The 13,911-nt window shown below is 38.2% G+C and overlaps 1 protein-coding gene across 1 annotated transcript; it reads left to right on the top strand.

Moving 5' to 3' along the window:
• The first annotated feature begins 551 nt into the window (after nucleotides 1-551).
• LOC112200503 lies at nucleotides 552-5,196 on the top strand. The gene is made up of 7 exons (XM_024341541.2): nucleotides 552-659; nucleotides 1,548-2,384; nucleotides 3,432-3,558; nucleotides 3,647-3,724; nucleotides 3,812-4,044; nucleotides 4,119-4,552; nucleotides 4,716-5,196. The coding sequence occupies exons 1-6, from the start codon at nucleotides 654-656 to the stop codon at nucleotides 4,542-4,544; spliced, it is 1,707 nt and encodes a 568-aa protein (XP_024197309.1). The 5' UTR covers nucleotides 552-653; the 3' UTR covers nucleotides 4,545-4,552; nucleotides 4,716-5,196.
• The last annotated feature ends 8,715 nt before the right edge of the window (nucleotides 5,197-13,911 follow it).

Genomic DNA, 13,911 nt, shown 5'->3' on the forward strand with positions numbered 1-13,911 from the left:
AAAGCACAAGGAGGGCAAGAGTCCCACCAATAATGCCCCTCATGATCCACCTCATAGTTAGCTAAGCAGTCAGCCACTTGATTCCTTTCACGATAAATATGTGAAAAACGTATCTGCATAGAGGAGAGAATTGTACAACAATTGACCCAATCAACAGATAGACGCCAAGGGACTAAGCAATTATTAGTGGTAAGAAAGTGAATTGCTACCGCTGAATCACACTCAATTATTGTGATTACTTATAACTAAACCTTTGAATTCCACATTGTGAGACTGGTTTTTCGAAGCCCCATATTCTATCAAGCTCTTCAGCTAGGAATCCTATGCTCACAAAGATGGTTTGGCTTATGCAGTAACAGATCAATATCTAGTTTCTAATCATTGTAAATCAAAACATTCCAGGCAAGAGAATTTCTGTGTCATTCTAATGAGAAGTGCAGAATGACATTTTGGTCATTTCCTTTTAATTTAAAAGAATCACCAAAGAATAAAAAATAAAGAGAGCATTTTGGGCAGTATTTCTTTTGAAGTGAAATAAAAAGTGGCTTGGCTATATCAAAGGTCCAATTTTGAACCAAACTTGTCCACAGGTGCTAGCATTTGACGACCCATTTTCTCAGTGGGTTTTGGCGTTAAAGTTTGCTTCTTTGTTCATGGAGGTATACTGATCAAACCGAAATCTTTTCTTTGAATTTGGCTCTGTATTTTATTGTTCCTTGTACAGTAAAACAGTGAAATTTGATGTTGTATTATTGGAATTCTTACTGGGAGCAGTGGTTTTTGTATGTCTGAGTGCTTATTTTTGTTGAAGTTTTAAACTTGGAATGCTGTTGATTTTTGTAGAGATTATGTTGGGTTTGCTTTATGAGATGAATGTGGCTGATGGGTTTTGAGGAATTTGTTGTAAAGTTTTGGTCTTTGAATGGGGTGGCATCAATTTAGTTGATAAAAAATAAGAATAATTGGGTTTGTATATGGGTTTGCTGCTTCATGCTTTTATTCTGGGTGTTGTATACTTTATAAAGGATTGGTTAGTGAAAACTGAGTTCTTTCCTTTGATATCAGTTCTTCAATCTGTATTGCAAAATTTCTATGATAAGAATCAGTTCTGTACCTGTTAATTTTAACCTCAGCCCCAAAAGTAATAGCTCTAATGCTTTAATGCTTTTGGACTTTAAACAATGTATCACTGAACTATCATATCTTTCTTGCTCCTTTTGATCCCTGCTATAGTAGTTGTTAAGCTTGTTACATTGAACAGAATGAAAAATTGAGCCAGCCATATTTTGAAAGGAAGGGACTCAGAGAAGTGTACAGCTATCTTTCATTTATGTAGAAAGCATTACATTTTATAACTGTGTGATGAAGGCAAAGTGTCCTTCATGGGTTTTACTTATTAGATTTTAGCGCGCATATCTTGGTGTAATGCTATCACAGTAGTATCAGCCGATATGAAATCTGAAATTGGCATAACTTTAGGTTTTATATATTTATTTTTTGTTAAGTTCATAACTGATTTTTACCTGTTTTTCCCTCTCATTTGACAGATGGAATCGGTTGAAGAAAACCACCAAGTGGATTTCAATGAGGATGAATATGGTGAGCCCTCATTGTCTCTAGAAGCTTCTGCTATATGTGACGTCTTTAGTGATCCTCAGGTACTCCCTAGAGTAGGAAATGAATATCAGGTTGAAATTTCCCCTCTATCAGCTGCATCTTACTGTTCTGGGCTTATAAACCATCAAACTAATCCAAAAATCACTGCTGATGATCCCTTTGAGTTTCTAATGGGGTTACCCATTCCAGTAATGAGGATATGTGAGGAAGTTAAGAGTAAAAAGCATGATTCAGAGGTAGCTTTTGATGTTGCAGTTGGTGTAGCCAACAAAAATGGTTCTTTAAAATCTAAACGCGTCAAACAGATGGACAGTGACAACTCAAAACTCAGTGCTGAGCCAATGGATATTAAGTCTGCTCATGGGATGATATCAAGTAAGTCAGTGAAGTTGGGTTTGAAACAAGAAATGACGAGTGAAATGCATGAAAAGCGTAAGGGCAGACAGTACAGTCTGGTTCCTGGTTCCTCAGTTGACCACTGGAGTGACATAGAAAAAGATAGTTTTCTTCTTGCTTTATATATATTTGGGAAGAACCTCCTTCAGGTGAAGAAATTTATTGGGAGTAAACAGATGGGCGATATATTGTCATTCTACTATGGAAAATTTTATAGGTCTTGCAGCTACATAAGATGGACAGAACGTAAAAGAAAGAAGAGCAAAAGAGGTAAACTAGGAGAAAATTTATTTACAGGATTAAGGCAAGAAGTGTTGTTATCTCGTTTGCTTCCCCACTTGTCAGAAGAAGACCAAACTACTTTACTTGAGGTAATCTCATCATACCAAATCTCTAAGATAAGATTTTACTTTGGAGTGTGGAGGATCTTTGTTTGTATTATATGAACTTGTCCGCACATTCACATTAATACTGTGATATGCAAATAATTCTCTAAACTAGTATTTGCTTTTATAAGTACTCTGCTTCCAATCCTATGAGGAATCTCTCTTAGCAACTCTTCTTTTCTATTTTTTTTTTTTTTTTTTTTTTTCGGGCGGGAGATTGTAGATCAGGATGTTATTTGATTACTAAATACTTGGAAAGCTACCCCTATAACTCTTCTATTAGTTTTATTTCGTAAAGCTCCTTAACCTTCTCTAAGTAAAAACATATCCTTCCAATAACTTCTTCATCGAGTAAATTCTGGTTGCCTATTTATTTTATCGCAGTCATTTCCAGTTACATGGAACTGATTGGTCAACTTTATCAGCTATTTCACATCTACAATGCGGAAATTCTTTTAATTGGTCTAATCGTGAGTAGGACGTGAAGCTCTTATCAGCTGATGTGTGGTACAACACTTGAAAAGATTTTGTAGTATTATGTGATCTAAGTTTGGAATTGGGGGATAGCAGTCTGAGCATCACAAAAATATAACTGATAACACTGCCGGGATTCTTGCCGATTATTAGACTTTATAGGTAACTTTGTTTGATCATACATTATATTGTGTAAATCTTAGCCAAAAAATCCATCTAAAGACAATAAAAGAATGAACTAAAGAAAATGTACCAGTGCAACATAAGACTTTTTATTTTCTGATGAAAGGGAAGTATATGCACATATAAGATGCATGTGAATCCCTCATTTTGCTGCTTTAGATTTAGTGAAGATATATGATCTATCTGTAGTAGGGAATTGTGAGTACAAATGACCAATAGAACACTAGAACAGTAACTATGCATAAAAAAATACTATTATGCAGATAACCATTTCTTCGGGCAGAAATATTTTCTGGATTTCAATGCTATAATTGTGTCATTTCCTTCATGTATTCATATCTCTGTATGATTCCTGTTAATTCATTTCATTGCCAGGTATCGAAGACATATCGAGAAGAAAAAATGTTACTAGAAGCATATGTATTCATTGTAAAGGCTAAAGTCGGATTGAGTGCTTTTGTACAGGCAGTAGGAATCGGTAAAGGGAAGCAAGATCTAACAGGCATTTCCATGGAGGCTTCAAACTAAAATCGAGTTCTTCCTGTTTTTGTTGCTTCTTGTTGCTTACCTACTTCTGCTCTCTACTGCAGTGCTTCGGAAAAGACCGGCTCCTTTAGCTCACGGTACCCCTTTGGCGAACTGTGGTTTAGTTTCTCCAGAGTTGAAGGGTAAGAATAAGCTCTGAACTCTGTTAGGTGTCTTTTCTCTATTGGTGGTGCTGACCCTTCATACTTGGTATAATATTTATCCTGTAGCTGCCATGACTCCCAGTAAAAGATCAAAGAAGGGCAAGAAGCGAGGAGCTGACGAAGTCGCCCAAGCTGAACTGAGAAGAGATAAAAGGGTGAGCTCTGGGCCTTCTACAACCAGCTCAGATCAAGCTTCTCTGGTTCCCTTTGTCAATTCTATAATGAAGTCTGTTAGAGAGCCAGCCAAGGGTATGAACCCTATCGAGCATCTCCAGAGGTCCTATGCCCAGGCTGCGCAGGTATTAACCCATCAAGTTACTTAAAAAAAACCTGTCTCAGTTGCTACTAATGTGCTTTGCTTGGTGTTTTTCAGGTCTTGTTCGACCAATTTCATGCCTATGGAGATGTCATTGGGGAGTTGCAGAAGGAGAGCATTACAAGAGCCGAGCTGGAGAAGGAACGGGCCAAAGTGAAAGATCTGGAGGCACAGCTTGGTTTTCTCAAAAGAGACTTGGAGAAGACAAAGACTAAGGTGGATGAGCTGAATGCTGAGCTCATCTGTGGCTCAGGAGGTGCAGAGGAGAGGTATAAGGCTGCCGTAGAGCACTTCAAGAAGTCCAAGGAGTTTACCCAGATGAAAAATGACCTGATTAACCATGGGATCATTCGGTGTATGAATATCATGAATGCCTACTTCCCCAACCTGGAATGGAAATGCTTGGATGGTCCACCTCCTGATGATAAAGATTTGGAGGCGAAAGAGGATGATCGAACACGAAGGAAGCAATCAGCAGGGTGACTGGCCAGGTATTTCATCTGTTATGAATGCAAAATATGTTATGCATGTGGAACTCTCATTTTGTATATCACTTGAATTTTTCGGATTTCTAATGAAGACAAATGTTATTACTCTATATAGCCAAATGTTGAGTAACTTGTGATTGACCAAAGAGAACCATATATCATGCAGATAATCAAACGTTGGGCAGATCGAAGAGATGTGTCCTGAATTTTGGTGCCATGATAGTGCCTGTTCTTTTCCTTGTGCATCTCAGGATATGGCTCCTTTATAATTAGTTTGATCAGTTGTCTGGTCTTGAAGAAATTTGGGGAGGAAGATGATGCGCCAAGATCATCACGCAATCCTAACTGTTCAAGAAAGTGAGTGATACAAGTACTTATTCCTTCACTGACTAGTATATGTGTAGTGGTTATAGTTAGTTATGTCACTTAGAAGAACATGCATTAAGGCTACAAGTTGGAATGAATGCTCTTGTACAGGCAGTAGGAATTGGTAATGGGAAGCAAAGATCTCACAGGCATTTCCATGGGAAATTCGTAAAAGAGATAGTTTCACTGAGTAGTTTTATAGTTGTTGTAGCTCCCCCATTCGGCTAATCTTTTCTCTAAACTGTTTCACTGTGGAATTTTGAGAGTTCAACTCCTCCATGTTGCTCCCCTTATAGTTTCTTTGTCTCGCTTTGCTGATAGTTTAGTATGTGTTGGCCGTACCACTTCATACTTGAGGAAGAGATTTTTTCAGAGACAATAAACCCTAAACTCCATATCAAACTATACCCTATTTTAAATTTCGAAGCTTCTGTTTCGTCTTTGTCCAAAATCTGAACTGAACTTCAGTACACTATGCAGCTTCAAAGAAACCCCAGACCTCTGTGCTATTAAAGCCCCTTCCGCTGCCCATCATATTTACTAGATTAACCATCTCCAATTAGTACACCACCACAACTACGGAAGCATTAACCGTTTCAATTGCAAAACTTCAACACTGCTTGCAACAAATTGAAGACTGAAAACAGATTTAATGAGTTACGAGAAAGGATTCAATGTGTTCGTCAGTGCCCCAAAACTAGAAAATCTTCACGTCACCGATAAATAATCGTCCAAATTATTTTATGTAGAATTCGAAGTCAGTGGCCAAAATTCACTTCTGGTCGCGTGATTCAAGTGCTGACTGCTGACCATGTTGCTGCATTGAAGGCTGGAATTTCTACTACTGTTAAAGATATGACTTTTCATGTTCTCGCCGCCTGGGTGTCTGCTTGCTTTCAATAATTTGAACAAGTTGGAGCTAGTGTGTTATTACGACTCTTGTTGGAAATGGCTACCAGAGCTGCTCAACATATCGCCTAATATTGAATATTTTGTCTTAGAATTTACAACTATATGTAACTCACTTTCTTCCGTCCATCAGAGTTTGTTGGAATTTGTTTGTCTTCACGGCTCAAGAACGTGTTCATAACAGGTTGCACGGGACTACAAAATGAGATTACTGTGGCAAAGTATTTGTTAAAGTATGGTCAAGTTATGAATAAGATGACTATCTCTACTAACAGGCTAGGACTCTCAGCTGCACAAACGAGGACTTCTTATGTTTCCAAGGGGCATGACACATTGAATCCTTTCTCGTAACTTATTAAATCTGTTTTCAGTCTTCAATTTAGGTGCATGTATGTTTAAATTCAAATCAACACCTCTAGTAAACCCCTCAATAGACAATTCATAAGGTATCTTGATTGACAAGTGAATTTTCGCAAGTTCTCATCTCTTTCCCATTCCAAACGGGAAAATTGATAGAGGTATCCTGAGAAATATGATTTAAACTTCCTGCAAGAACATTTTCACTTTCCTTTCTGTAGGTACAAGTTTTGATTAACTTGGTGTGTTGGCATTCCATACAAAACGGGAAAATATCCTTGAGGTTTAACTTTCTTTATTTAAAGATATTTTTCTATTTATAAAATTGTGTATTTGATTCCCTAGGGTTTTTAGGATTTTATGGATATCTTGGAATAAAAGCTCTTTCCTAATAGAAGTCTAATTAGGGTTGTTTCTGGTTTGTTTGAGTGGTGGCCGCTGGTTGAATATATATTGCAGAAATATGCACGGCAAAAAGGGTGGAGAAACGCAAGAATAAGTGTAGGTGTCTTGCATGTTTTTTTTGAGTTTGTGTCTTCACAAAGAGCCAAAACACTTGGTCCATGTATAAGTGTTTGTGATCATAGTTTCATATGCATAATACTCTCTCGAGATCAGTAGGGAGACTGTGAAGAAAGAAGAACAAGATTTGAAGATCGTTCAAGTGAAGGAGTTCTAGAAGGAAGACAAACTTTGTATTAGATTTTGTGTGAATCTTATAGCCGAACTAGTGCTATTCAAAGTTTGTAAAAGAACATATCCTTTTCAATATGATGATCTTTATTTTGGGTTCTCAAGAGTAAGAGCCCCGCAGTGTTTTTAATCTCATACTTGAGGTTTTCACTGCATAACCAAAATCTGGTGTTTGGTTCGTTATTTCTGATATCTGCCCAGTAAGGATTGATCAGTGCACTGCAATCCCCGTTTTCCAGAAAATCATATTCTGTCCTTGTATTTTCACTTGGCATCAGAGCAGGTTCTAAAGCTTTTTTAGTTGATCCGTGGTCAAGGATGGAACGTGAATATAACAGAGCCTCTAGTTCTATAAATTGCCCGCCTTTGTTTGATGGTGAAGACTATTCACAATGGAAGATTATGATGAGGGCTTTTCTCTACTCTCAAGATGAAAACATGTGGAATATAGTTGAGAATGGATGGGAACACCCAACCAAGGCCGAAGAATCAAAGAAAGTAGAAGGGTCCTCTGCAAGGGTTCTCAAACCTAGGAAGGAATGGACAGAAGAAGAAGTTCGTGATAGAACTTGTGACTTTAAGGCAAGGAATTCACTATTCACAGCTTTGTCCAAGAAAGAGAGGATGAGAATTAGCCACTGTGACACAGCCAAACAAGCTTGGGATCTACTTCAAGTTACTTATGAGGGAAACAAGAAGGTTAGAGGTCAAAAACTTCAAAGACTCGTATTGGAATTTGAGAACATGACCATGGGGGAAGATGAATCAATTGATGATTTTCATGCTCGACTTCTCAATGTGACAAACCAATGCTGTAGCCTTGATGATCCATTTGAGGAGCATCGAATAGTCAAGAAATTTCTCAGAGCTCTTCCTTCAAAATTTCAAGCCAAGCAAATTGCAATAGAGGAGACTCAAGACCGAGACACCTATTCTCTTGACGAACTTATAGGTAATCTCAAAACCTTTGAGATGAGGATCAAGCCCGAGAAAAAAGTAAAAAATATTGCTTTCTCTTCTGTTAAAAAGAAAGATGTTGTTGATGATTATGTGGATTTATCGTTGTTGACAAAAGAGTTCAAAAATTTTCTGAAAAATAAAAAATCCTTTGGAAACTCTTTGAAAATTTTGCCTAACAAACCTAAATGCTTTGAGTGTGGTGGAATTGGTCACCTTGTTGCCGATTGTGGCAATAAAAGGTATAATTTGCGTGGAAACAAGGCTCTAAAATCTACTTGGAGTGATAGTGATGAAGGCTCTCAGTCAGATGGTGAAGAGGTAAATCTTGCTCTTACTTCCTCTCTTAATATTGATGTTTCTGATAATTCTGACTTAGAAGATGATACCCTTGATGAAGAAACAAATGTCAAGTGTAAGCAATTATATCAAGCTTCGAAAATTGTTCTTCGAAAAAATTATAAACTTGAAAAAGAAGTTGATTCTTTAAGAGAAGAAAAAGAGAAAATTGAGCTACAATTTGAAACTTCTCTAAAAGAATGGAATGTTGAGCGTATTAACCTTGTTGATAAGATAAAAGTTTTGCAGGATGAGGTTAAGTCTGAAGTTGGGGACAAGGAACATGGTGATCTCATTAATAAAATTAAAGTTTTGCAGGTTGAAGTCAAGGCTCAATCCACTTTAAATGTTTCACTAACCCTTGAAAATGAGAAATTGCAGGATGAGTTGCTTAAAGTCAAGGAAAACTTCAACAAGTTCTCCATAGGGTCTGAAAAGGTCTCCAAGATGATAGGATTTGGTAAAACTCACGGCAACAAAGAAGGGTTAGGGTTTGAAGGTGAGTCGTGCAAGCCTTTGACCTTTGTAAAAGGTGTGGAAGGTGAAAATTCGCTGGGTCAATCACATGCTTCAGAAGACATTGATTCTGGTCCCAAATTGCCCAAAAGACCAGAACGTAAATTGGACCTTCAAACCTATTAAAAGGTTGCTCAGGTAAGTCCTGACAAACTTTGTCAGCCCAGGTATACTCACAACTCCAAAAACTTTGTTCCTACTTGTCATTATTGTGGAAAATTAGGACACATACGTCCTAGGTGCAATATGCTTCGCAGGGTTACTCAAAATTAGAGGAAAACGATGGGTATTAACTCACATGCCTCGCTGCAAGCTGAGTTGAAAGAGTGTAACGTCCCGAACCTAAATCCACGTGTTTACTAGTCATTTGGACGGTAAACGACCTTTACTTTCACGTTTACTTTCGGTTTAGTACTTTTAGTGGCCCTAAAAGTTGACTTTTTGTTCGGGTCAAAATTTGAGAAAATGTTCTTCATAAAAGTTGTAGGGGACGTTAAACCGAGCGCGTGCATATGTGGTACGTAAAAATCGGACTTCGTATGTGAGAGTTATGACCAAAATTGTAAAGTTACTGTTCATGGTAACTTTTGATATAAATGGAAAGTTACCCGGGTAGGTTTCCATTTCCGGAAACCACCCCAGCTCTTTCTCTCTCCTCTCCCCCCGAGCTCTCTCTTCTCCGGTTCGGCCTCCTCCTTCCCCCCTCCGATTTCCGGCGATTCCGGCCACCACAGGGCGTGCCACCGGTCACCAGAGGAGCGCCTCCTCCCTCCGAGCACCCTAGCAACCTTGGTTTTCCACGATTTGGCCGGAAAACCACGGATCGAAGCCAAAACCCCTCCGGCTGCAGTTTGAAGCTTTTGCCGATTTCCGGCGATTCCGGCCACCTCCGGTCCCCATCTCGCCGTCGAAGGTTCGGTTTTCATCACTGATCATTTCCCCTATGGCCTTGTATCACGATTTGTTGTGTAGATGCCGAATCGACGAATTGAAATTCTAGGGTTCTTGAGGATTTCTGGGTTTTTGTTCATTGATCGATTTCGGCCGTTTTTAATTGTTATTTGGGAATGTTGTAGTTGAGAAGTTGAATCAGTGTGTTGAGAAGGTGCTACTGTCAAATTTTGGTGGCCATCGGAGATGGTGGCGGCGGCGCCGCCACTGTGGGCGGCGGTAGCGGCGGCTAGGGTAGTTTATAAATTTCAATTTTTAGCTAGTTAAATTCTATAATTATCATAGAGCTTATATATGAAGTTTGGTGAATTTTGGAGGAGTTTGGAATTGTTTGTGAATTTTCGAAGTTTGGAGTTTTGTGGTGGAATTATGGGAAATCCGGCCGTCGGATTTCCCTCGTTTTCATTATGGAATATGTAAATTGAGGAATTAGAATTGTGGAAGAGATTTGGGTTGAATTTGAGAAGTATTGGAGATAGGGATTTTCGGATTTAGTTTAAGTTCGTAATTATTTTATCGGATTGCCGTTTACGGAAATATAATTGTGTACAGGGCAATGTCGCGAGCTACGGTTAGATGAAGGAACTCGTTTGCGTGGTTGCCAATAGTACTGTGAGTGGACGTTTGTTTTAAATAAGTGATGCATGCATTTATTTTATTAAAGCGTGTTCTATTTTATTAACGTATTTTCCGAGCATATAAAGTTAATTGCGAATTATCTCATGGATTTACTTTTAAATAATGATTCTCATGAAGTATTTAAGTTCTATACCGGTTGTGAGTTTTGGTTATGAAGTTGTTATGCTCGGATTCGAATTTATAAATGATGTTGATTTTCGACGAATTGATTTTCGAGGTAATTTTCGAGATTTATACTGTTTATATTATCTTTATAATCGTCGATTTGAGATTTCTGAAAGATTTTCGAAATGGGATTTCGATGGAATAAATTCTTGTTTATTTATTCGATTTTTGGCATTGGGAATGCCTCATTGACAATCTACTTATTTCTTTAGCGTGTGGGACACGCTGTTAATTTATACGACTCTTTGAGTATTTCCGGGTACGGTTGGGAATCGTACCCGTGTTGTCTTTATACGTGGGACATGGGGAAGCTTTATTGATTTATCGGTTTTTAACCACCATACCCAGGGTCGTCATATATATATTATATTACTGGCTAGCCTATTAGTACTCCTCCCTACTTACTATGTGTTTGTAGGTGAGTAGAGGAGAGCATGGGATGCTCTAGAGTGTGGGACACTCCGACCCGAGCCAATAAGGCTCCCTTCTTTTGTATGGTGAAACTTCTTCCCCATATTTTATTGTTGCTTGACTAGCGGGGCTAGTCCGATTTTCACTGTATCCAGCGGGGCTGGTCTTACTTTCTTGAGAAATGAGATTTCGGTTTTACGATATAGTTTTCGAATGTGGCGACTAGCGAGGCTAGTCAATTTATCGTTTTGGAATTCTTGGATTTAAAGCTAAATGTATTTTTCTAATTGTTGCGTGCATCGGTTATTAAAGAGAATAATTGTGGGAAAGTAGGAAATCATTTTTTTCCTTTAAATTGTTTATTTTTGTCCACTCACGCTAACGTTTTTCGTCTACTTTCCCCTGGGCCTTTCGGTTTCTAATGCCCAGTTTGCAGGCGAATTAGTGGAGGTCGGGCGTACATGATATTTGAGGCATAGTTGTCACTACTTCCGCAGTGTAGGATCACTTGATCCTTTACTCTTCTGTTATATCCCTGTGTATTGTAGTATTGCTCTGCATAACCTTGGGATTAGTATTTTTGAGTTTTGTGTTTTGTGAAAGTGGAGTTGTTGGTAATTGGGAGCAGGGTGGCTCCAGGAGTATAAGGTTGGTTTGCTTGAAGTGTTTAGTGTGTTTTACAGGTTTTTGGGTAGTCCATTTTAGAGGTGACTCTGCCGAATTTTTGGTAGGGTTATCCCTAAGGTGGGCCCCACAGGGCCACCTCGGGTTTCAGGGTGAAATTCGGGGTGGGTCCTGTCAAAGAGGGTCTGAATCTGATCACCAGGATTGCAAAGCTGGCTTCAATCCCCGTGGATCTGGAAACAAAAACGAAGCAGAAGCAAATCTGGATTAAAAAAGGTTCAAACAATCGTTTTTCTACTTATATGGATAATCTTGATAATATGCTTGAGCGTGCTTTTGTTCCTACTGATCACAAATTAGCTAATTCGTTTACTAGGCCTTTAGACATATCTCAATTTGAATCACTTAGAAGCACCGTTGGTGGATGCTCTAAGTATTGATACTCTCACTTCATTTGATCCATTTTGCATGCATTCATGGTGTATGTCTTCATGATAGTATATGTGCATTTTCTTTAAGTTTCTGCATTGTTAGGTTCAGTTTCTAGAAATTTAGGATTGAAAAATAGTGGTTTGTATCCCCGAGTGTCTGACAGATTATTTTGAACTTAGATTGACAAGGGCCATACTCTTTTCTTTAAATGTGTGTGCAATAAGGTGCCTAGCACGTTTTGAATTTGCTTTTGCGTCACTCTGTAATTATGAGCTTGAACAACATATTCTCTATCACCTTGAATTAATCCTCACATGCACACATACTCTAAGTGGTGGTAAGTCTTAATTGATGGTTGGCTTGTTCTCATTGCTCATGTACGAAATTACTCTTGTTGGTTGCTCCTTGTTATATAACAAAAAAAAAAAAATATATATATGTAGTTGGTTAATGGAGCATGGCTAGGCTATTCCCAAAGTAAACAGGCTTCGGTCGTGACGAACGATGTGAGGATTGGGAAGAAACGGGAATGGTTTGGTCACCCCGGTGGATTGTGAAACTATTGACTCAAGTAGATGTGCTCTTTGGGATGTCCTTGTTACATCTAGTACCCTAAAGTCATCTGACTTGGGAGTTGCTAGCATAATACTTGTTACATGGGTCGTAGTCTTCTTGAGCAAAAATGTTACTTTGTGTGAAAGGCCAAAAGAAAAATTCAAAATCATGCCCACACGGTGTTATAAGGGGGAATAAAGTTTATGTGCTTAAATGTGTTTCGTATGTGAGCCTTGCTTTTCAGGTTTCCACAAATATTACACACCCCATCTTGAGATATGTTCACTATTCACAACAAGAGGTATAGAATACTCGATCACTCTCTATCTTACCTTGTGATTGTCGGAATCCATTCACTCGTGTGAACTTGTTTTGTTGCACTCTTGTTTATGGTTAAGTGGTATTGCTCTTGTTGGAAAAGCTATGCGAATTAAATCTATTCTTAGCATTTGGATACAACCCACTCATTGTGTGTTTGCATTTCATTATTGCATCTTTCATAACATGATCACATTTAGGGGGAGTATTAATACTTGAACTATCTTCCTCTGATTGATTCGCCTTGGGCTAGTGTCTATCGCTTCCGCTACGTAAGTTACCTTTGTCATTCCTATTCAAAAAGGGGGAGAAAGCAGATTCATAACTGTGATAACGTTATTCTATCTTATATATGCATTTTAACCAATGTGTGAGAAATGTTTCAGGAATGAATGGATGAAGAGTTGTGATGTTCCTCCTGTACTTGTTGAGGAGGAGAGTTTGTCCTAATTTATGTTTTGTATAGGAATGCCAAAGGGGGAGATTGTAGGTACAAGTTTTGATTAACTTGGTGTGTTGGCATTCCATACAAAACGGGAAAATATCCTTGAGGTTTAACTTTCTTTATTTAAAGATATTTTTCTATTTATAAAATTGTGTATTTGATTCCCTAGGGTTTTTAGGATTTTATGGATATCTTGGAATAAAAGCTCTTTCCTAATAGAAGTCTAATTAGGGTTGTTTCTGGTTTGTTTGAGTGGTGGCTGCTGGTTGAATATATATTGCAGAAATATGCACGGCAAAAAGGGTGGAGAAACGCAAGAATAAGTGTAGGTGTCTTGCATGTTTTTTTTTGAGTTTGTGTCTTCACAAAGAGCCAAAACACTTGGTCCATGTATAAGTGTTTGTGATCATAGTTTCATATGCATAATACTCTCTCGAGATCAGTAGGGAGACTGTGAAGAAAGAAGAACAAGATTTGAAGATCGTTCAAGTGAAGGAGTTCTAGAAGGAAGACAAACTTTGTATTAGATTTTGTGTGAATCTTATAGCCGAGCTAGTGCTATTCAAAGTTTGTAAAAGAACATATCCTTTTCAATATGATGATCTTTATTTTGGGTTCTCAAGAGTAAGAGCCCCGCAGTGTTTTTAATCTCATACTTGAGGTTTTCACTGTGTAACCAAAATCT

The sequence above is a fragment of the Rosa chinensis genome, chromosome 4 (assembly GCF_002994745.2).
Source record: "Rosa chinensis cultivar Old Blush chromosome 4, RchiOBHm-V2, whole genome shotgun sequence".
NCBI lineage: Eukaryota > Viridiplantae > Streptophyta > Magnoliopsida > Rosales > Rosaceae > Rosa > Rosa chinensis.

Bases quoted from the DNA above. Each gene is read 5' to 3' on its own strand.
- LOC112200503 (XM_024341541.2), top strand. The intron at 2,385-3,431 runs GTAATCTCATCA...TTTCATTGCCAG, and splicing joins ACCAAACTACTTTACTTGAG to GTATCGAAGACATATCGAGA. The intron at 4,045-4,118 runs GTATTAACCCAT...GGTGTTTTTCAG, and splicing joins CCTATGCCCAGGCTGCGCAG to GTCTTGTTCGACCAATTTCA.